This window comes from Aotus nancymaae, unplaced genomic scaffold (genome assembly GCF_030222135.1).
Source record: "Aotus nancymaae isolate 86718 unplaced genomic scaffold, 86718_ANA_hifiasm-v0.15.2.pri h1tg000064l_0, whole genome shotgun sequence".
NCBI classification, from domain to species: Eukaryota; Metazoa; Chordata; class Mammalia; order Primates; family Aotidae; genus Aotus; species Aotus nancymaae.
Window position 1 is genome coordinate 3,062,810 of NW_026988478.1, and position 26,635 is coordinate 3,089,444.

The 26,635-nt window shown below is 40.5% G+C and overlaps 1 protein-coding gene across 2 annotated transcripts in view; it reads right to left on the minus strand.

Annotated features, from left to right (window-relative positions):
• Positions 1-4,682: 4,682 nt before the first annotated feature.
• Positions 4,683-26,635, minus strand: part of EFL1 (elongation factor like GTPase 1) — a 127,226-nt gene continuing 105,273 nt past the window's right edge. Inside the window, exons 18-20 of one of the 2 annotated variants that reach the window (XR_001106997.2) lie at positions 24,874-25,846; positions 13,067-13,251; positions 4,683-5,013 (exon numbers count right to left, since the gene is read on the minus strand). Coding sequence is in view for 1 of the 2 variants with exons in the window: in XM_012449458.2 (XP_012304881.2) it covers positions 4,825-5,013; positions 13,067-13,251; positions 24,888-25,846 (1,333 nt within the window). In the remaining variant the exon portion in view is untranslated. The remainder of the gene's footprint in view (positions 5,014-13,066; positions 13,252-24,873; positions 25,847-26,635) is intronic. The other variant, XM_012449458.2, reaches the window with a different exon arrangement.

Here is a 26,635-nt window from a genome sequence, read left to right on the forward strand (position 1 = left end):
GGGAGGGCCATGCAAAGAAGACATTGTTTCTTGTTCAACACTTGCTGCGTGAAGCCTGCACAGTGCCGCTAAGCACTTGCCAGCAGCTCCTCTTCCAGCTGTTACCAGTGACTGCTGGGGATTCACAAGGAATGAATGAAGGGCAGCTGGCAGCCCTATGTGCATGGACTGGCAAGGGGTGGGCAGGCTTATTTGCCTTGAGTAGCAGGGCCACTGTCCAAAAGCCGACTGCCTTGGGGTCCTGTGGTAGCCAGACCCACCTGCTATGCCCTGGGGACAGACAGCTCCTAATCTGACAAGGGCACTGACTACGGTGTAAAATCTGACTTCTAGGAAATGCAATGAAAAGTGGAGAAACTAGAAAGCAACCACCCTGGAATAGAGTGGAGGGCCGTCCTCCTCCTCAGGTCTAGACTGTTCAAGGCCAGCTGGACAGGAGGGCATCATTAGAGAAGAAGAAAGTCAATACGTGGTTTGAACTTTTGCCACAGTAGATTAACTGATTCTTTAATTGGTCTGAATTCATATACCTTCTCAGTGCATGTGCACTGCCTAAAATTGTGATAAACACAGCAACAACAATCGCCTTTAATATATTGGGCACCATATACCAGGAACTGCGTCCTAACAGATTATTTCATTTACTTTTCCCCACAACCCCTTACATATGGGGAATTATCCCCCAGTTCACATATGAGGTACGTGAGGTTTAAAGAGACTGACTTGCCCCGCGTTGGCTAGAAGTGACAGAACCCAGGACTCTCTTGCTTCTCAACTCTTGTCTCCTTGTGCCTAACCCCACTGCTATGCAGTACAACATCAGGGCTTTATGGCTCAACTGCAATGTCTTCCTCAAAAAGACAACAGAAATAATTCTTTGGAAAAAATTACAAAATTTGAAAATAGAATTAGTAAATTAATAAATAAAAATTCAAGATCATTAATCTTGCAAAAGCTGCAGCTGAGGTAAAAAGGCATTTACAACTGCACATTAAAGGTTGAGTCTTTCGAAGAGATCACAGTGAAGTCTGGGACAGCAGAATTAGTTAGAGCTGTTACGCCTTTTGCCATGAACTGGAACCATCCAGAATAATCTTAGGCATAGGCAGATCCAAAGACCTGGCAGAGATGTGCAAAACCCACAGGCTAACTGTAATCCCCTAAGCCAAACAACCCCAGCCCTTGAGGGTGGTGAGGATGAGGTGGACCAAGGGAGGGCCTGTGGGGCCGAATCCAATGGTCTGGCTCTCTGGAATTTCCTCAGGGGAGGCCAGAAGGCCCAGAGGACCTGTGGGCTGGTAAGAAACCCCGTCCCCATTATTCATGATCAAGTCTCTGCACTCTCACCTCTGGCCCAGGGATGTCCAAGTTGGGAGGGCCGTGGCCCTTTCTGGGGAACCTTTATTTCTGTTCCTCCCCCTCAATCCTTCTCGCCCCACTTCTCTAGTAGGAGCTACCTTGGCTTGCTAAAGGCTACTGCAAATGGCTTTGCTTGTGACCTGCAAGGTTGATGTGCCATGGAGTGGAAAACCTTCCCACTCTTTATTCCTAAAACTAGAAGATGCACTCTGGGCTGCAGGCTCTGTATACATAAAGCAGGATCAAAAGAAGGTCTTAGTGCTTCCATGGACTGTTTTACGTGTTCAGGTTGACATTCAGAATCCTGTTTTTAGAACCGGATCTAAATTACTGTCTTTGCCCAGGTGCAGCGGCTCACACCTGTAATCCCAGCACTCTGTTGAGATGGGCAGATTACTTGAGCTCAGGAGTTTGAGACCAGCCTGGGCAACATGGTGAAACTGTCTCTACAAATAATGTAACAGTTAGCCAGGTATGGTAGTGTATGCCTATAGTCCCAGCTACTAGGGAGGCTGAGATAGGAGGATCACTTGAGCCTGGGAGGTCAAGGCTGCAGTAAGCTGTGATGGCACCTCTGCCCTCAAGCCTGGGTGACAGAGTGAGACTTTGTCTCAGTAAATAAATAAATTCTTGTCTTTACGATTTTTTTTCTAGCTCAGAAAGTGTATAATGCTCTTTGCCTTAATAAGAAAGGAAGAGTTTTACTACTTGACAATGGAAGATCTCCTAATTCCTGGATTTAATCTATTTACCTGAAGGGCTTTGACTCCTGGGACAAGCTGGCCATAGCTCTGAACCTTATTTGGCTGTTCTAAGGTAAGAGAAAAGAGATCTTTTACATCCAGATCCCTATTCTCAGCTCCAAGTACAAAGGTTAACTAATTTCTGAAATCCATTATTTTTCTAAATTTACTGGTCAATAAAACTGACTCAGTCCAGATAATGATTTTGAACCTTGCACACTGGTAGCTTTACCTAAGTTCAAGGCACAGAACAGAAATGAAGATGCCCCCAAGTCCTCCTCTACCATAGTGAATATTCAGCGACTACTGATGACTTCTCTGATCCTAACAGGTCTCAGGCAATAATCATGGGAAGCCTTGTGTGATACACTCAGAGCAGGGCTTACTAAGAGGTATAACTGAATGAAAAATGGGACCATGGGCTGTGAACTTAACTTTCACCAGGCTCTAATGAATCTCCTTACCTGTTTCATACAAGTGTGAAGATCAAATACGTACAAAAAGTCCCTGACGTGGCGTTCGAGACCAGCCTGGCCGGCATGGTGAAACCCCGTATCTACTAAAACGACAAAAAATTAGCTGGAGATGGTGATGCGTGCCTAAAATCCCAGTTACTCTGGAGGCTGAGGCAGGAGAATTGCCCTCTCCGTGCCAGGCACTCTTCACAAAAGTCCCAATAGAAGAGAATTTCCCTTCCATTCTATGGAAAATCTGGCACAGGAAACAGACTCCTCACAGCCTCCCAATCAGAGAGCAACAGTGATGGTCTCTGGGCTGCTTGTAGCTCATCCTCCAGTGGGGGCTGAAGCCCAGGCCCTTCCTAGCCTCCCCTGACCCACCTACTCCAGGGATGGCTGGGAAAAGGCATTATGTTGGCGTTGCCTGTCTGTCCACTGAGGAGGATAGCTGCCTCTGGACCTTAATGCAAAGAATTCTCCAGGAGTGAGAGTCCTGGTTTTGTGGCTTCCTCAACCCAGCCTTCCTCACTGTCTCTGAAGCCTATCTATAAATAATGAGTGTAAAAAGCCAGCCCCTCTCACTTCCACTTGTGGACTGACAACATTTTGGTTGGCTTCTACTGAATTCAACAAACAGAGGCTAGGGTTTGGTCATGGCATTGGGCACAGTAAAAACGTAGTCTTACTCCGTTGTCACAGAAGGGGACAGGGTTTCAATGACTGGGGTCTCATCATGAATTACACAATAAGGTAGATTATTTAGATGGCAGATCAGCTATATCCCTTGGTCTGCCTCTTTGTGGCCACTTCCCCGCTCATTATGATCTCCCTCAAACATGGAGAAGGAAGGGAGACAATCTGTCAACTCGGCATGTCACTTCCCCCACACCGGCACATCTGTCAGGGCCCAAGAGACTGCAGAAAGAGCAACTCTTTCTCCAACTTTTTCTGGGTTATGCCTCTTTTCTCCATTAAACGCACAAGTTGCTGATCTAAGTCTAAGAACACATTTTATAGCACATCTGGCAGTTTGAATGATGTTATTTACAAATGCTATAAATCAAAGTGCTAGTTTTTCCTATGTTATCAAAGTTTTCAAATAAACCAATAGATGGTATCTCTCCTAAATGAATTCAGTACTATTATCTGTTAAAATTAAACAGTGAATTATCCAGCCACATTTTCCCCAAAGTCTACGTCAATTAGATTTGACCAGCTATGCCAGGCCTCTGAAGATTTAACGATAAAACGTCTACGGCTAGTATTAAAAATGACCTAGTTTATTAAGAAAATCCATTCAAGTATTTCAAAAACAAAGTCCGGTCTGATAATTTTATGTTATGAAAAGGAATCCTTCTTTTATGTGGCTATAAAAATTATTATGCAACATCAAAAAATATAAAATCTATTTTCTTCTGAACTGCATTTGTTCCTTAAATAAAGATCATTCTCAAGGAGGCAACTGAGATTTATGAAAAATATTTACAATAAAGCCATAATGTCATGCATATTAGCTAAGTAAGGCTAAAAGGAACTAGCAAATAAAATTATAGAAATTTACCATTTTTTTAAAAAAAGAAGGCGGCATAGGGATAACTCCCATTAACACTGATTTAAATGGGAACAATAAAATTTATGAGTGAGTGTAAAAGCAGAAGATTCACAGGCTAACTATCGAACATGATACTGTTTTGCTAGACAACTCCGAAAGATGGATGAGCTGTAACAGTGACTTGGTTTAACTAAAAAAGCAGCTGCTCTCTCAAGTATGTGGTCTCTCCAAATGATGTTAAATGCCACGATTTACTGATTAAATATGAAATGTTTCCACTCCGAAATTCACACGTGATGTTTATGTGGAGGATGTACTCAGAATTATGACACTGCGATGACAGGCAGAGACAGTGTGAGCCCTGGAGTGGCTGCTCCATGCAGAGGAGACTGCCCGCTGTGGGTCTCTGCACATCACCTCCACAGCACCAAGTGGGTAGCCCAGACCACACGTCTTACTGCTGGGGGTCATACACAGGGCAGCAATAAATCACCACTGCAATATTTGTAACTTCTTGCCTTGAACCAGAACCAATTAAAAACACACTTGGAAAACATGTTTGCTAACATCCTCTTTAGAATATTTATATGTATCAACTTTATTGCAAGTGAATAAACAGAGATAATGTGGCAAAAAGAAATTTTCCCAATACTAAACCCTTGATGATACTTTTTAATTCACTAAAAGGAAAAGAATGCACCAGTAGTAGTAGCTACTTATTTTTGCTGAGTGTCCTCTGCTTTTCTGCATGCTCCACAATCTTTTCTTCCACATACAGACCCTTCCGCTTTCGAACTGCATTCATGTACTTCCGGGCCTGGTTCTCAGAGTCAGCCTTTTCCCCAAAGTGCAGGTACTCCTCCTCCGTGGTTGGCACCCAGAAGGGGTCGCTGGGAATGATCTTGTAAAAGAAGATGACAGAATGTGCAAGGTTAGGCATTTTTCATTTCAAACCTTATTCACTGAGTTCCTCCATTCATATACTCTTAGTGAATGAAAAAAAGTTAGGCAATGAACAGCTAAGCTTGCCAGGAATGGTAATAAGTATAAGAATCAGCCGGGTGTGGTGGCTCATGCCTGTAGGCCAAGGTGGGCGGACTGCCTGAGCTCAGAAGTTCAAGACCAGCCTGGGCAACACAGTGAAACCCCATCTCTACTAAAATACAAAACAAAAAAAATTAGCAGGGCGTGGCAGCATGCACCTGTTGTCCCAGATACGTGGGAGGCTGAGGCAGAAGAATTGCTTGAACCTGGGAGGCGGAGTTTGCAGTGAGCAGAGATTGCATCACTGTACTCCAGCCTGGGCGACAGAGCGAGACTCTCTATCAAAAAAAAAAAAAAAAAAAATTCATTGGAGGTGTGAACAAATGGAAGTAGATTCGACAAAACTTGTAACATACATTATCATTCTTTGCTCATAGTGCCAGTTCATGACACTAAGGAAGAAAGAAACTATTAATTTTTAATAATATGATTTTAAAAAGCTTTCCTTTTTGCTAGGATATATCTGAATGTTAATGTCTTTTCCATCAATATTTTGCCTTTGTCCTCAACCTCAACAAAGACCAACACATGTAACTACATTTTATTATTAGTACATATATATATTTTTTAAGAGACAGAGTTCTGCTCTGTTGCCCAGGCTGGAGTGCAGTGGTGCAATCATAGCTCACTGTAGCCTCCATCTCCTGGGCTCAAGTGATCCTCCTCCCTTAGCCTCCCAAACAGCTAGGATTACAGGTATATGCCACCATGCCCAGCTAATTTTTAAATTTTTTTCTGGAGGTGGTGGATGTATGACATTGTGAATGGAAAAAAATGCAGCAAAATGTTTACTTTAAAATATTCAATTTTATGTTGTATGAATTCCACCCTCAGTACATTATTTTTAAAGACAGACTTAATGAAATTTCCCAGAATACAGAATACAGCACAGAGAGATGGAAATTAAAAAAAAAAAAGTATGAAAGGGAAGTCAAGAGTCATAAAGTATGTACAGGGTATATCTCACAGTAGTTCCAAAACCAGAAAACAGAGACCAGGACGAGAGTCTTCAGATAGAAACACCTCACTGAGTTTGGAGCAAGATAATAAAATAATCCACCTCTTGTGACAGTGCTGAAATGCTGGAAATTTGTGGGCACCTGTATCTCCCGAGGCTCAATTCTAACCCACCAGACATTATAGAATGGGAGGTGTGAGCCACAACTGTGCTCCTTGCTCTTGAACAAAGGCTGGAAATAAAGCAGCTGCCTGTGTCCTGGTGCTGAGGCAGATACAGAGAAAATCAGAGAGAAAAGCCAGATCATCTAGAGAAGAAGATTAATCAGACCAATGACAAGCTTCGCATCAAGCAACAGATGCTGGGACACAATGAAGTCCTCAGAGTGCTAAGGAGCCTCGGTGTGACCCCACACGTTTTTATCTAGTTAAATAAACCATTATCCAAAAGGAGCCTCTGTTGGACAGACTTTAAAACATACGATCTCTCATGGACACTCAACAAAAGAACTAAGAAATATCCTTCTAGGAAAGAGTCGCTGAAGGAAAGAGCAGGCAGTAAGAAGTGAGAGCAGCCAGGGAGGCACAGAGGCATTATCAGCCCTAGAGTAACAATTCTGGCAGATGACAGCAAGTCCACAGGAGGAATGTCTTGAAGTGGGAGTCCAGTTAGAGGTTGGGGGCAGAAAAGGAGACAAGGTCCAGCAACTGGGTGGGGGATGGGTAGGCAGAGTTGCAGACAAGGGCAAATGGATGGAATTTAGATGAGAAACTGCAGTGAGGAGGAGGAGGAGTGGGGAGGAAGCTCAGTCCTGTGGACTTGGCCATCTGAGGGGGTTCTTCTTGGTTACAGGGTGTGTGCTATGATTTTGTGGGCACATCAGTCCCAGAGACTCAATTCTGATTCACCAGCCACTGGGCCTAGGATAGCAAGGCTCATTCTAGACCATTCACCAGCAGACAATGTCACCATGATACCAGCCAGGCTGAGTCAGTCTGGGCTCACGGCATGGGCCTGAGCAGGAGGAAGGGAAGGAAGGTGGCTGTCACTCAAAACAGCCTGACAGGTCAAAAGCCACCCACCCAGGATAAGGACAGGTGTAGCTATGAAGAGGGAGCATGAGGGAGCCTTGTGCTGATGGAACAATTCTGTATCTTGATTACATAAAGCTACATATGTGATCAATTTTTTTTAGAACTAATGACATACAAACTCCCATGAATATACAGAGCAGAAGAAAGGGAGCCTGCATCTTTGATGGTGTCCCTGAGCCACGGTAATTGCTCAGGGACACCATCAGCCCTAATTGCTTAAATAATTACTATTCTGGCTTTATGGTTCTTGCAGCTGAGAACACTCATAATCCATCAATTGATACAGGGTTGTGAAGACTGAGGAAGATAATACATAAAAGTCAGACAGTAAAGCACCTGGCACATCCTAGATTTGTCTGGCTCCAAAGCCTACCTTTGCCATGTTTGCAGACTGCCATGAAGACTGAGTTTATCCAAACATAAATTGCACACTGGTACTAGCTAAGTCAAGTGCATATAACTGGTGAAATGTGAACAAGCTCTACTGGTGTATCAATGTCAATGTCCTGGTATGGTATTGTACTATAGATATGAGAGATGTTAACACTGGGGTCCGAGGAGGGGTGAAGGGCTCACAGGACCTCTCTGTACATATTTTTTGGTAACTTCCTATGGAAAAAAAATTTGTAGTTTTTTAAACAAAATTTTTAAAGACACCCAACCCCAAGTTATAATTCTCTTTTGTCTGGAGGTAAAATTCTTCACACTTGTGAGAAACACGAACTGCTTCCAGAATGGGTTACTCTGCTTTGCTGGTGGGAGGACAAGGTGAGAGGGGTGGTGTCTGTTTCTCATACACAAGGAAACAGGCAGAGAGAATGCAATGAGTGAGAACCAAGTGAGTCTGTGTGGAATCAAACCCAGAGAGTGAGGAGTAGCGGGTTGGCACGTCACCGAATCTAGGAACAGACACTGAGGCCAGAGTGAACATGGTGTGAGGGTTAACTGCACTGGCTATGGAGCCAGGCAGTCTCCCTTCAATGCCAGTTCCCTACCTGCTTAGCTGTGGGATCTTGGGCAACTTATTTCAAATGATCATATACCTGGGTTCTCCCATTTGTAAGGATGGAATGTTAAAAGTCTCAATATCGGGCCGGGCGTGGTTGCTCATGCCTGTAATCCCAGCTCTTTGGGAGGCCGAGGCAGGCGGATCACGAGGTCAAGAGATCGAGACTATCCTGGCTAACATGGTGAAACCCCATGTACAAAAAATACAAAAATTAGCTGGGCGTGGAGGCGCAAGCCTGTAGTCCCAGCTACTCAGAAGGCTAAGGCAGGAGAATCACTTGAACCCGGGAGATGGAAGTTGCAGTGAGCCAAGATTACGCCACTGCACTCCAGCCTGGCGACAGAGCGAGATCCGTCGCAAAAAAAAAAAAAAAGTCCCAATATCACGAAGACATCTTCACTCCTCCTGCACCTGTGTGGACAGCCTGAAGCCACTTGCCTCAACATGCCCAACAAACTGTGAGAACAGCGCAGATGGAGCAACACCCGAGTGCTGGAGGCTGGTTTTGAATTTCCTTAGTGGAGCAAAGACAAGCCTACCCTTTCAGGGTTGTCCAGCTTGTGCTCTACAGAAAGGCCCCTCCAGGCCACAGAGAGGGGCTTGTTATCACACTGAAGAAAAAGGGGCTTTTTTTTTTCTCACTGCCTCACCCAGAATACATCAGCCTAGAGTGAGAATGTATTTTTGCAACTCAATAGTCTGAAGGGGATGCCATTTTCTGATTCATAAGACGGTACCCAAGTGCAAACTGTTGCCCTAGGCATTAAGGGAAAAGAAAGCCTGGAAGGAAGAAGCTCTGGGTGCTCCATTTCAATTTTTTGCCCAGTTTTCACTACGATTACAGCTGGCAAGTGGAAAATACCATGTCCAAAATAAACTTGTTTGGTGCTATTGTAATCACTTCACCCGGTATGAACTTTAGCCCACCCCTCAGGGTAATCTCAGTAATAAGCGGCGAGTCTTGAGGTTATGCTGACATACATGTACAACGGCACTGGCTGGTAATATTTTTTCTTTCTGTGTCTGTTATTAGCTCCTTTTCTTTCTTTTTCATAGAAGGGTAAAACATAGGAAGAGAAATTATGAGATTGCTGACTTCAAAGGTTTCCTCATGGAAAAATGCCTGTAATTTTATTTTCTCTATTTTTTGAAGCACTTTCTCTCAAAAGCTCTTGATTGTAAATTATATGGTGTGGTAGAATACAAATGAAAAGAAGTGCCTTGGAGTGAGAAGCCATATCTCAACAACTGTGTTATTTCTAAACCTAACTACGGGGGAAAAACCAAGACAGCCAAAAAATATCAGATCAATGACATTTAATTATAATGTAGTTTTTAAGATTCCAAAGATTTGAAGCTTTTGGGAACAGGACCACGACAGGTGGCAAGGACGTGGCAGAAGGATAGTACAAAACTGGGGCAAAACTTTTCTTGAGAACATTTTTCTCTCAAGTTATTTAAGAGACATATTTTTAATAACAAGATGTAGCTAAGCCAGAAAGTAATATATATTTTTTAAATTATTAAATGTGTAAGATCAATTTTAAGATTTTTTAAATTTCTGAAGGATAAAGGAGATGGAAAACCATCAAGGCCTTCACGTACAAAAACTGCCTATTTGGTAAAATCTTGCTGTTTTTATACTAGTTGTCCCTAAATATCCCTAATAGATATTTCGGGTAGGCATATGGCCACCTAGATTCAGAAGGTTGAGGCATACTTTTTCTATAAAGAGCCAGATAGTAAACATCTTAGACTTTGCAGGCCATATATGATTTCTATCACAGCTACTTTACTCTGCTTAAAAGCTGTCATGGAAAATACGTACATCATTGGGTACAGGTGTATTCTAAAAAAATTTATTTACCAAAACAGACCACAGGCCATAGACCTAAAGACTACATTTCCCAGCCTCCTTCTTAGGTGGGGCCTTGTTAGATGTGCTCAGATGACTGGTTTTGGGCATTGGGATGAGGGTGAAGTGATGTGTGCAAGATCCAGCTTGTGTCCTTAAAGGGAAGGAGAACATCTTACTCTTCCTCACCCCCATTGTTATTGGCTGGAATGCAGATGTGATGGAGGGAGATGGAGCAGCCACTCTGGACAATCAGTGGGAGCCAAGTGTTGAGAAAGGCAGCAAGCCAGAATGGGCCTGGGATCCTACCACAGCGAGCCACAGGTCAGCTCTAGTCTGCCTCCCTAGACACAAAAGAGAAATAATCTCCGCCTTATTTGAGCCACTATATATTTTGGGATCCCTTTATTAGAGCAGTCTTACCTGCTTCGTAAATAATATATCTGACAACTAAGAAATGAAGGGAACTTTATACATTTTTTTAAAAAAAATATGCTTTATAAAATCACTTGGAAGGATAAGACTATGAAATGATGAGATTTTAAAACAAAAAATAGAATATAAGAATTCAAATGGATCATTCTTCCAATAATAATGCCATTACAACAGCTTTGAATGCCCATTATGGATCTGCATTTACAGACAATCCCAGTGATTACTTAACCTACATCCTCTTTGTTCTGATCAAACATACTATAATCCAGTTTTATGCGCAAGTGTTAATCAAGGACATCTTCATGAGATGGACGACTTGTCATCTCTAAGATATTCAGAAGCATGACTTGTGAATTCTGAAGGCAGTTTGTGGCAATGGTAATGCCATTGAAGAAAGCATTCTTCCTCTCAAGGTCATTGGGTTGAAGTGGGCTGAATCTCTCTGGTTCTAAATATCGTTTAGCTGTGTTGCTCTGTAATCATACATCAGGTAACTAAAACCTGTGGTAGAGGATGCTGTAATAATGTTTTCATTAGAACCATCAGTAATATATTTCACTACGTAGCTCCTATTTTTCAGCCACTGCCTTTTAAAATGCATCCCTTATGTTTTTTATTGTTTTGTGTTCTTACATAAAAGTTGAATGCCAAAAACCAAAACCAAAACTAAAAAGCTAGAACTCTGGATAAATGAGAAATTACTACCCACAAGCTCAGAAATTATAAAATTAATGTTTTGGGGCTACTGTTTTCTACATAATGAAATGCAGCAATAGCCCATCAGATACGATAAGCCAGCAAAACCATCAAAACACCATTAAGTTTTCAGAGAAAGATGTGAAAGAGAAGATTCACAGTAAATTACTGTTAAAACCTAGACTCTGTACTGACCAAACTCTATGATGTAACCTAAATCATAGTGTTAACCTTGGTTCTGTCAAGCATTACAGATGTGACTTTATTTTTTTTTTAAGGAAAAGCAGACACAATGGAGTGCTCTGGGATAGTTACTTCACTTGCAATCAATTTAGATGATATGAACTTAATGAATTAAAAGCAAATTTGCCCCGTCCAAAGTCAATTTTTCTAAAGTACCAACCTTCTTTTACTTCACTGATTTACTTGATTATAAATTTCGTTTTAAAAAGAAAGTTCTCCCTCAATTATTCACTTTCCATTCTCATCTAAATTTAAACTCTTCTTACAGTGTTCTGGAAAAAGGGACCCAACAGGCTAAAGAAAGTGAGAAAGATAACAGCTTAGCATTGAAGCTAAATCATGAGTTTTGTTGAAATAGAGTTTAAGAATAAAACCATGGATAATCTGTGTGAAGCCCCGTGCGATGCCACACTGCTGAGAGCAAGCCAAAAGGAATGTGGTATAGACTCAGAAAATGATCCATGAGGAAACGATCTTCGCATCAGCAAGGGCTGGTCAGCCACAATGCCAGGCACTAGGTTAGATATTTGACCAGAGGGTGAAGAAAACTCAGGGAGCGTCCGTGATTTGCCCAAATAAGTAGAAAAATTAGTATTTGAAACCAGGACTATCTGACTCCAAAGTCAATGCTTCTTCCATTACCTTACAAACCTCCATGGTAAAAGGGAATAATGTGAAGTTACTTCAATTCCCTGTAAACCACCACCACAAAAACTGTTCTTAAAACAATCTTTCTACTTACATCCTTGGGTTTAAAATTTTCTTCCTGGCCTTAGGCTTTTTCTTGAAAAGTAAATTGTTTTTTGCACATGCCTTGCAGTTTGCCTTTACCAACCTTTTCTCATGCGGCACCTTCTGATTGAATGTCCTTCTTGGCTGGCTCACGTCTCCTTTGCCTTTAAGGATCTGTTCAGGATGGCTGGTCTGACCTTACCTTTGCAGCTTGTTATTATTTTTTCTCTAACTTAACAATGTGTTCACCATCTTTCCTTCTCTCCCCAGCGATGTGGATCTGTTAAGTTTTCCTTTCTGACTACAGATAAGGTTTGCCTTTTTACCTACCTTTACCCACACTGACAATGAAGGGCTCTGAGTAGCCATTTCATTCCATTCTCATTCCACAACACTTGAAAGCCACAGAAACCTTGAATCTTCGTAACGGAGATGGAAGAATATACAATACATCATAATTTAAAGCTACCCCTTTGCAAGAAGTGTAACTGTTCCCTTCTAAATGCTGGAGATAATTTTTTTCCCTGGAAGAAAATATTCTTCAAATTTCACATTCAAAAGCTCCGTGATTTTCTATTAAAAATCTAAAATATATATTTGGATGAAAAAAGGATTATAATTTCAGTATCTTAAATTTTATATTGAATAAAAAGAACAAATGAGAGTGACTGTGTGTGTGTGTGTGTGTGTTTATTATAAGCCACAGATGATCTCAGGATCATTCAATCTGGCTAAAAAAGCCATTTGCTTTCACCTGTCCATTTGACTGAGTTGAGTCATACATAGAAAGGCCAGATGCCATGATCTGTGTTGTCTGCTATTCTTGGGCTCTTCTGTAGGGAATGTATCCACAGATGAGAAGGAAGGAATGGGAACTTGGATTTTTACCTCCCAATGGCTGAATACCAGTTGCGGGCTGGCCAGGCCACTTGTCCTCTTCCTGATTTCATCAGCAAAACCAAAGCTTTCAGCGACAGGCAGCACAGCCTTAATGATGAACATGTCTGTCCCTTCTTTCATTTCTTCTTGAAGTACCCGACCTTCTCTCTTTGACAAGACAGCATAGACTCGACCTGCAAAACCACATATCTTTTAAATTCATGGATCAGTCATATGGCTTGAGCCACACAAGGACATGATTGCCCATACACCCTATAACCATCCACTAATGATTCAATTTGTTCTCAATAATGTTGGTTTACAAAAGCATGGAACACTTTTTAAGTGTTTATTTAAAAAGCATGAGATTTACAGAAAAATTAGAAAAAAATAACAAAAAGTTAAATCACCCCAAACTGCACTGTTTAGTCAAACCCCATAATACAGCATGAGATGGAGGAGATTGGTAAAAGGATCTTTCAGTGCAATTTCACCTATGAGCCATCTTTGGGTCTGAAATCCAATAAGATGAGTATGACTGGGCTTTGTAAACATTAAGATGTTTTAATAATTATGAGACCTTATTGACATGACAATGATAATTATGATGACATAGGCTATTTGGGCATAGTAAGCAAGCAACTGGCATTTTTATACCAAAAATTAAAACCACACACATAAATATTTGCTCATATTTTTCTTAAACTGGTAATATTTAAGTGGCATGAGTATTAAGTGTTTTATTCCCCTGAAAACTGATAGGTTTGGAATCTTTAATGTCTGGTAACAATTTCTAGTGCCACAGCACAAGAATTCTACTAGCAAATTCTCTTGGATGACTCTTTTAATTCATCTTTAGGCACAGTTCTGCCTCACACTCAGGAGGGAAATATCTTCCCCTCTCACTGGTGTTCTGTATGAGTGCCTTTGGGTATGCGATGCATCCTTTCAACTAGTAGGGAGAATTGACCCTGCGAAGAATAGAGACACATTGAAAATCATAGACAATCACGAAGAACTTGCTGTAACCAGCAGATACTTTAAAGCCTCTTCTTTCACCTGCTGCATAAAAAATAATTTTAGTTACGTAAGTGATCTATGCATATATTATCCTTAAACATTTACAACATTGCTGCTAAGCAGAGCTAAAGTATCCTTTGACCACCATCGAGTCCTGGACCCTTCTCTCCTAACTGCCAAGGTGATGAGTCTGGAGTGTCTGCTACCCACTCACCTTATTTATTTATTTTTTAAACTAGAAACTGAGGACATAAAGCCAAAATGACTCCCAAACTTTTCTCTCTGATTCAGATTTCCCCCTAGTGGCAGTTATTAGGAAGGATAATAGGAAACAAACCGCAGAAAACCTATTGTGTCACAAGGCCTCAAGGTAAACTAAACTAAAACCTCTGATGAGCCTTCACCATGTTTAGGTTTAGCTTAAAAACAAACAAATTAAACATTCCATTTGTAATGAAAGGCACCCCCTTTCCTCTTGTCTGCTTCCCCAGCTAGCTACTACACCCTCTCCTTCCTTCCTTCCCCACATCTCTTCAACAGGCAGCTTCTCATTTCTACACCATGTGCTCTTTCTTTAATATCTAGGCTCTCCTGGTTGCTCCAGGAAACGGCTGCCTTGAAATTCCACAGTAATCTTCATATTCCTAACCTAAATGCTTTTTTTTCTCAATTTTAATTCTCTATGATTTCTCTGTGGTATTTGAAGCTACTGATTAATACCTTCTCTGCCAACTGTCTCCAATCTTAGTATTATCCTCCCCAAACTCCTGGCCTTTTGGCTATCATTCTCTTTATTTCAGTATCTCTTCAACTGCTTCTTATGGGTATTCTTTGAGGCTTCATACTCTTTGAACAAACTCTCTACTCAGCAAGCCAACTAATTTATCATTTGTGTGGTTTAAACTAACTAATTTTATGCCTGGGACTCCTAAGACCATCTCTAAGCCAGGACTCTCCTTGGACGGCCAATACCACTTTACAATGGATGCCAGAGCATCTCTATTGTGGAAGCCAACTTCCTTTTAAATTTAACATGTCTAAGAACATATTACCTACTTCAAAAGGCAACTCCATTCTCCCCATTCCAATGATTTCCCCCTATCATGCATACATAGAAACCTCATAGTTACAGAATCACACAGCAGTGGGGTAGAAGGAAACTTGAGGGTCAATGATTTCTGCCAAAGTAGCTGTTTAAGCTCTGCTTGTATCCTCTAAAACTCATTTCCTCCCAGGGAAGCCCATTCCATCTTTGGATAACCTTAACAGCTAGACCATTCTTGAGCCCCAAACGTGTTCCCTTGAAATTTCTGACTATCAGTCCTAGTTTTTATCACACGGGACAAGTTTAATCCATCTCCCTCAAATTACCCTACAAGCTACTCGAAGATACCTATCTTGTCTTCACTTTTCCAGGCCAATCTTGCTATGACAGACCTGTATTTCTTGTTTTATCCTGGCCATGTTCCTACTTGAACTACTATGATTTATTTACATCCCTCTTGGTATTTGGTACCCGGAAATGAAAACAATACTTCAAGTACAGTCTGAAAAGCTCCCAAAACAGTAGAACAACTATTATTTTCATTAGTGATCTCTTTTAGTTATATACTGTCTGAGATACATAGAAAAAAATCTTACCATAATATCTAGTATGTGTGAACTAGCAATTTTTACTCTCCTATCTCATTCAAAGAAACGTTTTAAGCGGTGGGAGTGGTGGCTCACGCCTGTCCCAGCACTCTGGGAGGCCAAGGCGGGTGGATCACCTGAGGTCAGGAGTTCGAGACCAGCCTGGCCAACGTGGTGAAACCTCATCTTCACTAAAAGTACAAAAATTAGTTGGGCATGGTGGTGTGCGCCTGTAATCCCAGCTACTCTGGAGGCCTAGGTAGGAGAATCGCTTGGAGGAGAACCCGGGAGGTAGAGTTGCAGTGAGCTGAGATTGTGCCACTGCACTCCAGCCTGGGCAATAGAGCGAGACTCCGCTATCTCAAAGAAAAAAGAAAAAAGAGAGAAATGCTTGAAGGTAGTCTATGGAATTAAATACAAAACAATAAAACAATAGGGGTAAAAAAGAATGAGAAAAGTGGGGCAAACAGACCATAACTAAGGGGCCAGTGGGGACAAGCTGCCTGACTGCTGCTGCATGGGTCATGCCAGCAGGCTTAGATCAATAATTGTAACTGAAACTGAATGTAATTAATCACATAAGTCTGATCCATTCCATTTAAATTCCATGAAAACTATATCTTAAAACTGCGGCATAGTGATGAACCACCAAGCACAGGAAAATGGTATTATAAAACCTTCCAAATACACTTGGCTCTTGTGATAGGTGTGTCCAAAGCTTGGATGCATTCAAAGACCCCTAAATATGCCATTGTTATCACTGAGAAATTAACACAGCCATATCAATAAGGATTTCTGATCATGTGGCCCTTGACTGTAAATACTTTCATACCTTTTCCATTGGATATCTGTTCCATCACGATCATTAGTTTGTTCAGTCACTTAAAGATCAGTTGGCTGAGCGCAGTGACTCATCACTGTAATGCTAGCACTTTGGGAGGTAGAGGCAGGAGGAATGCTTGACAACAGGAGTTTGAGACAAGCCTATGTAACAAAACAAGACCCTGTCTCTACAAAAAATTTAAAAATTAGCCACATGTAGTGGTGTGCATTTGTAGTCCTAGCTACTTGGGAGGCTGAGGCAGGAGGATCATCTGAGCCCAGGAATTGGAGGCTGCAGTGGGCTATGATCGTGTCACCGCACTACTGCCTGGCAACTGGGCAGGACTCTGCAGGAGGGAGGGATGGAGGCAGGGAGGAAGCGAGAGAAGGAGGGACCAGAGTACCTTCCTCTATGAAAGGAACCAGGGAAGAAGAATTCATCAGGGGAAAAAACAGCAACAAAAAGGTTAATCAACTGAAACAGTTCTGATCAGGGTTCAACTACTAATAACTACACTATAAATATCTCAGCCTGTATTCAAGGCAGTAATCCACCCTTTCAGCTTCTCTAACTGCCAGACCCTAGAGTATATAGGGCACAGCCCCTGTAATCTAAGCCAAGGTATACCACTCACTGTCCACAGTACACATTTGAGGTTTTACCAACTCTGAGCACACAGTTTCTTCAACCTAGACTACTCTCAGTCCAACTCTATATTCAAATCCTTTTTATAATTCAAGGCCCATTCAAAAATAACTTGTTCCATGAAGTCTTCTCTGATACCCAAGCTCAAAAAAAATCTCTTTACCATTTGGGTGAACATGATCTGTTCTTTTACAGCTTTATGGATTCTCATACATGTTCTTCTTTCATAATACTAAGATTAACCTGATTTTACAATCTTGAAAGCTGGAAGTTTGGCAATTAAAGGTGTGTTGTTTTTTCAGAATTTAGGAAAGGGAGCAGTTGTTTGCAGCAATGTTTTAACAGTAAACATTCAGGGAACAATGTAAATTTCCAATTTGGGAATGACAGTTAAGCAATTATATCATATCCAATTGATATGATATCAAGTAGAGGTTAAAATGAAAATTATGAATTCTAAGTAGCCAAATGAAAGCATGCCTATAAAATAAATAATCTAAAAAAGCAAAATATTAAATTACTTCTATCATAAGGTTACAGCTATGCAAAATGTACTATCATGGACAAGCACTGCAAAAGAAAATGGGAAATAAAGTTGAATTCCAAGGAGGAAGAGTTTTCTTTCACCTTGTGATTTGTTATTGTTGATAATGCTTGTGCAATAACTTTAATTAAAAACACACACACAAATAAATTGGTAGATACTTATTCTTATACACCAGGTCACACTAACCTCTTCCTTTTGTCATAGAGCTATAAGACTGCTGAATCAGGCCAATGTGGTTGACAGGATACAGATGGGCTTCAATCATATAGGAGATAAAGCATGCTGTAGGCACAACGGGGAATGTAGGCTGGCTACTACTATATAGATAGATCAGCTACAAGTTTATAGATAATTATGGCAACAGGTCGACCCCACTCTGGAAAGTGGTCCTTAGTGGGTCTGCTAGTAGCTCTATGTTCTTATCATTATAATCAGTGACTTAAAAAATGAGGCACAATGATCAAATCCAAAGTTGACATGAAGTTGGCAGGCAATAAATACTGTGACACAGTCAAGATAACTGGGCAAGGACTCCAATTTTTTTGTTTTTTATTTATATTTTTGAGACAGAGTCTCGTTCTGTGGCCGAACTGGAGTGCAATGGTGTGATCTTGGCTCACTGCAACTGCCAACTCCCTGGTTCAAGTGATACAAATAAAAAAATTAGCTGGGCATGATGGTGGGCACCTGTATTCCCAGCTACTTGGGAGGCTGAGGAAGAAACGCTTGAACCTGGGAGTCGGAGGTTGCAGTGAGCCAAGATCACACCACTGCACTCCAGCCTGGTCAACAAAGTGAGACTCTCAGAAAAAAAAAAGTTTTTAAAAAGTATACAGTGATGTATGTGTAAAAATAAAAGGTAGATTCAAAATATCTCATATACTCCATATACACATATACCTATGAAATACTCATAAAATTAGGATCACCTGAGGTCAGGAGTTCAAGACCAGGCTGATCAACATGGTGAAACCCCGTCTTTACTAAAAATACAAAAAATTAGCCAGGCATGGTGGCAGGCACCTGTAATCCCAGCTACTCTGGAGGCGAGGAACTAAAATCGCTTGAACTCGGGAGGCAGAGGTTGCAGTGAGCCAAGATCGTGACATTGCACTGCAGCCTGGACGACAAGAACAAAACTCCATCTCAAAAAAAAAATAACAATAAATAAATAAATATTTAATAAATAAAAGGAAGAACTATAATAATCATAGCTGTAATTAAAACTTTTAATTAATCTAGGCACAGTGGCTCACGCCTGTAATCCCAGCACTCTGGTGGGCTGAAGTGGTGGATCATCTGAGGTCAGGAGTTTGAGACCAGCCTGGCCAACATGGTGAAACCCCATCTCTACTAAACATACAAAAAATTAGACGGGCGTGGAGGCGGGCACCTGTAATCCCAGCTACTTGGAAGGCTGAGGCAGGAGAATCACTTGAACTCAGGGGGCAGAGGTTGCAGTGAGCCAAGATCGCACCATTGCACTCCAGCCTGGGCAACAAGAGTGAAACTCCATCTCAAACAAAACAAAACAAAACCTCTCAGCTAGTACTATCAAACAAAAAGAGGTATTTTTAAAATGTGAGGTTATTACCAAAGATTTTTTTTAAAATGAAGAGCAAAAATAAAAAAGATTAACAGATTAGAAGAAAAAAATACGAAAAGAAACAATTCAATGACAAGCAGGTAAAAGCTCAGCAATAATCAAGCTCATTACACGGAAATTTCGTGGGTAAAAAATGATAACAGGACCATATCTTTAGAAAAGTGGATTTTAAAAGTACAGAAGGGCATTTTCCTGAAATTATTTCCCCAGATAAAATGGTTTTGAGATGATTATTTTCCTACAAAATTTCCCATTTTGACCCCATGCAATTCTATCCATTTATAGAAAGATTTCTTGTTTTAACAATCTGTGTAGAAAAAACTGTTTTAAAAAAAGACTAAGGAAATTCATTTTGCTAAATAAAAAAGACCTGAAATCAACTTGTGCCGATTCTTGGAGAATTAAAACAGTCAGCAAAGTCTGAAGTCTTCTCAGAAGATCTCTAAATATCCAGACAGGAAGCAAAAGGCCTCAGGAACACAGAAGTTCTTTTCATTTCTTTCCAATGGAAGGTGTTGATTGAGAAAGTAAAAGAAAAACACAAGTGAACAGCTGACTGCATTGATAGACCTTAGACACTAGAAATTGGTTATCAATATAAAAGAGCCTCTCAAAAGCGAAGAGAAAACAGGCCTCAGAGGAGATTCTCCAGTCTAAGCAAGAGAACTTCAAATCAATTCGAGAAAAAAAAAAAATCCAGATTGACTCTAAATGTAACTTCTTTTAGGGCAGTGGATGTGACAGTCAGTTGGTCTCAGGGGCAAAGTATTAAGAAAGTTGACCAGTGACAATGGTACAGAGACTGCATACCAACCCACATACACACAGTTGCCACACAGAGGGTAAATAAATGGGGCTTCACAGAGGGCAGTGAGGCATAGTACAATGACATTTGTACCTGGGCAAGGCAAGTCAAAATGATCCTTTGTTCCAGAGAAAGAAGGTGACAAAGAACCCTGAGGGTTAAAATATATATCTCTTCCTGGAAAGTGGCAGAACTGAGTCTGATGGCCAGGTGGTGAGTGCTAGGATAAAAATATAAGGATAGGATGACAAATGATATTTTGAGGTATTATCCTAGGGTGGCCTGGTCACATGCAGTGTCCAGGTGGTGATTTCCCAATAGAAATGAGAAAATGAACATAGAGGGGTGACTCAACAGGGGTGACTCAACACTCTGCTAGGAATTTAGTCTGATAAACACCAACAGCTGATTCTGGCTTCACGTGTTGTGCTGAAAATTCATCTTCTCAGAAAACAAAGGACAAATGCCATTCCAAATAATAATGTAGAAGAGATGGCAATCTGGGGAGAAAACAGGTGTTCCCATTATTTTGGGAGGAAATACATGTTCTCATTATCTTGACAGAAAGGACAGGCATAGACCTATGTAGGCCCTGGACTTCAGAAAGCATCATTTTGGCCGGGTGTGGTGACTCATGCCAGTAATACCAGCACTTTGGGAGGCTGAGGCGGGTGGATCACTTGAGGCCAGGAGTTTGAGACCAGCCTGGCCAACACAGCAAAACCCATCTCTAACTAAAAATACAAAAAAATTTAGCTGGGCGTGGTGGCACATGGCTGTTATCCCAGCTACTTGGGACGCTGAGGCAGGAGAATTGCTTGAACCTGGAAGGAGGAGGCTGCAGTGAGCCAGGACAACAGAGGAAGAGAAAAAAAAAAAAAAAAGAAGGAACATTTCAAACACATAGAGGGACAGGAAAAAAAAAGACAACTAACACACATGATAGGTTCCAGGATAACAGACCCTAAAATAAAATTCCTTTGCAGAGTAACCAGAGAATCTAAAGGAAATCAATCATGAATGATCTCAATGACAGAAAAAGGAAGAAAGTCCCTCCCCAACCTCTATTTTAAGAGGATACGCATAGTAGAAGGAAGAGGATGCCAACTCAAGTGATCAGCAGCACGTCTAGGATACTCAAAATCAGAACAAGCAGAGTGTACCAAAGTAAAAGAGCTACAGACAGTGCAAAGGGCTTTTTCCAATACAGGTTGAACATCTCTTTTCCAAAATGAGTGGGACCAGACGTGTTTTAGATTTTTGATTTTTTTCAGATTTTGGCCTATTTGTATTACATACTGTTTGAGCATCTCAAATTAAAAAAGCCAAAATACTCCATTGAGCATTTCTTTTTCTTTTTCTTTTTTTTTTTGAGACAGAGTTTTGCTTGTTGCCCAGGCTGGAGTGCAGTGGCAATCTGGGCTCACTGCAGCCTCTGCCTCCCAAGTTCAGGCAATTCTCCCGCCTCAGCCTCCTGAGAAGCTGAGATTACAGGCATCCGCCACCATGCCCAGCTAATGTTTTGTATTTTTAGTAGAGATGGGGTTTCACCATGTTGGCAAGGCTGGTCTTGAACTCCTGGCCTCAAGTGATCCACCCACCTTGGCCTCCCAAAGTGCTGGGATTACAAGTGTGAGGTACCGCGCCCAGCCATCCAATGAGCATTTCTTTTGAGCATCATTTTGATGATCAAAAAGTTTCAAATTTTAGTAGATCAATTGAGATCTTGGATTTTCAGATTTGGGATACTCAACCTATACTTTCAAAATAAGGAGACATGTCTACAACTTATAGAAACTAATTTCATGTTATAGTGTATAGCAAGAAAATAGGGGTTCACAATACCTATGTTATCTATCATTCTCTTCAGTAAAGAGAATAGTGAACAAACTATGGCAAGTGGAACAAGGTGAAGTGAGAGAACGCTGAGGTTCAGGATAGCTCACAAGCTGATGTGATGACTGAGTACTTGGCCTTCTTAAATGGTCCTGGTTCAAGTCTTCAGGACCAGAATTATATCTCACGATGTTAAGTGAATCTGCCCTTTTGAGAAATTATGAATAGTAAGGTAGGCACCAGACTGTTTGAGCGTAAATGGTCATAAAAGGTAAACAATGACTAAATTTTTTCAGGAGATAAACACTGGGATCTGTAAAATTGCAGACTAGAAAGCCGTATGTTAATTTTCTATAGAATTTTAAAGAAACATTATAGACATTTGTACATGTCTATACAAATATGAAGTAAATCTCTGGAGACAACATGGACTTTCTAACACAAAATTATATTAACCTAAGCTTTTTTTTTCCTAACATGATTGGTAAGCTGATAATCAGGGGACTGCTATAGACGTAAAGGACCTTTAACTTCATCAAAACATTTGATTTTCTACCTGTTGAGTTTTATTTCTCATTGGACAACAAAAGGACATATGAAAAACATGATTAAGAAATCAATGTGTTAAGATGGTGGTGGTGTGACTGTTCTTGCCATTAAAATTTTTCTGTTTACTGTTGTAATATTAATTGTGTTATATAACTTAAGAAAAAAATTAGGTGTATAGACTCAGTACTCATATATAAATACAGGAGTTCATACAACTACATAATTTCTACAGTCTAGTCAATTACCAAAAATGTGGATTCTGCTTTTTGGGGAACAGAGTAGGAAAACATAACTTTTTTTTTTAAAAAAAGAAATGGGATTGATCTTGACTTCTCACATGAATTAATGAGAAGATGTAATTGCTAAACTGCATTAAAAGAAGAATGCTGTATTTCATGTAGGAGGTAATAGTGTAAACATAGACATGTTCTCTACTGGCTGGAGGGTATGTGAGGTGCTGTGTTCTAATATGGTTGCTTTAAGAGGGATGCTGACCAAATAAAGTATGTCCAAAAGACAGCAACTGGAATGGTGAAAGGATACAGAAATCATAATAGAAAAACAGGTGAAGGATTTGGAGAGTTTTTCTCTTGGATATAAAACTAGAAAACCAATGATTTCCTTCAAATACATAAAAGTGTTATTGCATGGAAGAGAGATGAATGGTGGTACAGATAACTGGAAACTAGCAGTTGACAGATATTTTGCTCAATATAGGAAAAAACATCAACTCACGAAGCTGGCTGTGAGCGCCCATCAACAGAGGTATTCAAACAGAGGTGGTATAAGCATCTTCTGGGGTAGGAGAGGCTGGAGAAAAGCTCTTAGGTCTTCTTCAAGGATTTGAGTGATTAAGATTTCTTGATTTTAACTCTTATTTCCGCCTTCTTAAATTAAGAAAGTTCTCAATGAAAATGAAATATACCATCTGAGAATAGTCTAGACTGGTGTTTCCCAAACGAATCTACAAATTCCATGGCTGTTAATAGGCATGCTGTATTCAAATAAGGTTTAGAAGCACTGTATATGACATGCCGTATTTGGAGATTTGATTCGCAGTGCACACTGGCCTTAATCCAGCTATTTTTCAAATGCTGCTACTGATGCTCAGTCTCACAGAAACCTTAATGTGATGCAAGTCTAAATTTCTTCTGGAAAAAAAAAAAGCTTAGATTTCTGCTTTCAGGAATTAATCAGCAAAAGAACCTTCCTTAAAAGAATGTAATTAACCACTTATTGACTCAAAGGGCCTCAGGGTTAGAGGAAACTTAATAATTTGGCTGACTCTCTCATCCAGGACTCAATCCTCCTTTATATTCTCTTCCCTACTGAAACAGTTCCATGATCTCGAGAGAATAAGACAACTACTGTGTGCCAGGTGCTGTTCTAGGCATTGTATTTAAAAAATTGTGTTATCTTAATCTTCACAATCTGTATGAATTATTATCCTCTTTATTGTAAGTAAAGAAAGTAAGTCTCAGTGAACTAATATTAGCCAAAACTCCAAAGAGGTACTAAGTGCCAGTGCGTCATGTGTCCTGAGATCTTAAAGTCTGCTTCTCCCAAAGAAAAATCAGAAATAGGATTTGATATAATGGTTAGCAGTGAATTAAAGCCCCAAATAATTTTCTTTTTCAGAAAGAACCCAGAATTCACAAAAGCCCTTTTGTGTTATAAGAATGCTGCCTTATTCTTTGATCATTTTCAGAACAACTCTGGTTACGCAGACTGATATGCTTATTTGCTTGATACACAATACTGCAAAGGTTTGGATGGTAACACATATGAGCAGTTTAAGCTTCAGTTAGCAGACATTTCATCACAGAAAGGATTCTGTTAGTTGCAAAGATCTTTAGTAGTCATGCTTTTCCCCTCTCAAGATTTTAATATTTAAGATATCTGGCTTTCAAAGATCTTAGTTTCTTAGTAAATCTGAAGATGGTATACCTTCTGCGAAACATACTAAAAAAGTTTAAGATTTTGGGTTTGTCGGGTGTGGTGGCTGATGCCTGTAATTCCAGCACTTTGGGAGGCCAAAGTGGGTGGATCACTTGAGCTCAGGAGTTCAAGACCAGCCTGGGCAACATGTTGTTTCACATGGTGAAAACAACATCCGTCTCTACAAAAAATACAGAAAAATTTAGCTGCATATGGTGGCATGTGCCTGCAGTCAACAACTAGTTGAGAGGCTGAGGTGAGAGGATCACATGAGCCTGGTAGGTGGAGGTTGCAGTGAGCTGAGACTGCACCACTGCACTCCAGCTGGGGTGACAGAATAAGACCTGTCTCCAGAAAAAAAGATTTGGGGTCTAGGAGACTTCACTGTTATTCAGGGCATTTCCACTATCTTTACCTTTTCTTCCTTACCGAGAACATCACCGGTGGCCATGATCTCACATGTGTACATAGCTGCCATCAGGCGCTGAGGTTTCACTTGCAGTGCATAGCGACATGCTTCTTTCATGGTGGCAATTAGCTGTCCTGAGAAAGGTCCATAGCAGTCAGTGAGTGGAGAGTCTCCTTTCTGGGATGTCCTCTTCTCCAAGGCCTCAGAGCAGCCATCTTGTAGCTCTTGGTTTTCATTTCCACCAGAACAGGTTCCACTTTCCCCCCGTCTCTCTTTGGCCAGATCACTTACACCTTGTTCCTCAAATTTACTTAGGTTCCATTTTTCCAGAACAAAACAGACACCCATGAGAGGCTCCTCACACATGGGGCCAGAGAGGGTTGCTAGTTGGAAGCCACTCACAATGCTATTGCCCAAATCTCGGTATCTACTGGCTTCTTTTGAAACTTTGTCAGCTGGACCTGTCCATACTGAGTTCTGAAAATCTTCACTTTTATTGACTAGTATGTTGGGCCCACATTTTCTTGGGCCAAATGACCAGATTTGGTCAACAATATTCCTCCATCTTCTCCCTGTTAGTTGTTGTTCCAGTTTTCCTTTGAATTCCAAAATTTTCTCTTGGGTCTTTTGATGAATCATCTGAGTATTTTCGCCCTCATTCAAAGAGGATGTCAACTGCTCCATAGAACGAATCAAATCACTATTTTCTTCCAGAATCTGAGTGACTTCTTCTGGAAGGGGCATGGCTCGAACACTGAGCATGGCAAGTTTATTGGGAGTTGTTATGGTGATCAGCCCATCAGAGTCAACTTGGATTCCTTCAGGGATTTTACTTTGATCTTCTTTCATTTGGTGTATGACTGCAACTTTTTGCTGTTTGCCTATTTCTTCATTGACCATGTCAACCTTTGGAGGTTTTGTGATTGTTTCTCTGAATGGAATAATGGGTTCAGATACACTGATATGAATCTTTGCAAACCTACAGACAAATTCACGATAAATAACAGAAGGTTAAAATCAAAATAGCGTCAAAGCTCCCATGTAGAAATATCACTCAGTAGAGATTCTGCAAAACATAGGAACATAAAAATTATCTTACTATAAAAGACCTGCAATTTACATTATATCACAATTCAAAAACTGCTTTCTTTCCGATTGAAAAGACTACTTCTAATGGGAATGTACCTCTGCTGTGGGTAGCAGCTACTCTTCTGGACACCACAGGTCTTGAGCCCCAGTCTGGCACCAAGTTCAGAAAGCCTCTTTTCCCACACAATTTCAAGTCTGATATTGTTGTATATGGCATATTCACAATCTTGTTGTATATTCGCAGGATATACGACAAAGATGGACCTGACATTGTATGTTTTTAAAACTACTTTGATATTCAAACTTGAGAAAGACAGTATACATACACAAAACTGTAGTTCAATCTTACCTAAGAATTCAGATATAAAATCTAAAATAAAATAACAAAAACTATGGATATGCATGTGTGTGCATTAAAAAAACAACTTATCATGTATGAGGCACTGTGTTAAGTGTCTTACATGTAGTATTTCTTTAGTAGGCACTAGTACTATCCTAATTTTGTAGAGAAAACCAGATAAGAAAGATTAAGTAACTTCTCCAAATAGCCTGTAAGTGGAGAAGCTAGGATTCAGATTTAGGTCTGACCAGAATCCACACTCTCAGTCATTATGCTATACTGAAAAACAGAGGTAAATAGTACATTAAAGGAATAGTCTACCATAACACTAGGAAGTTT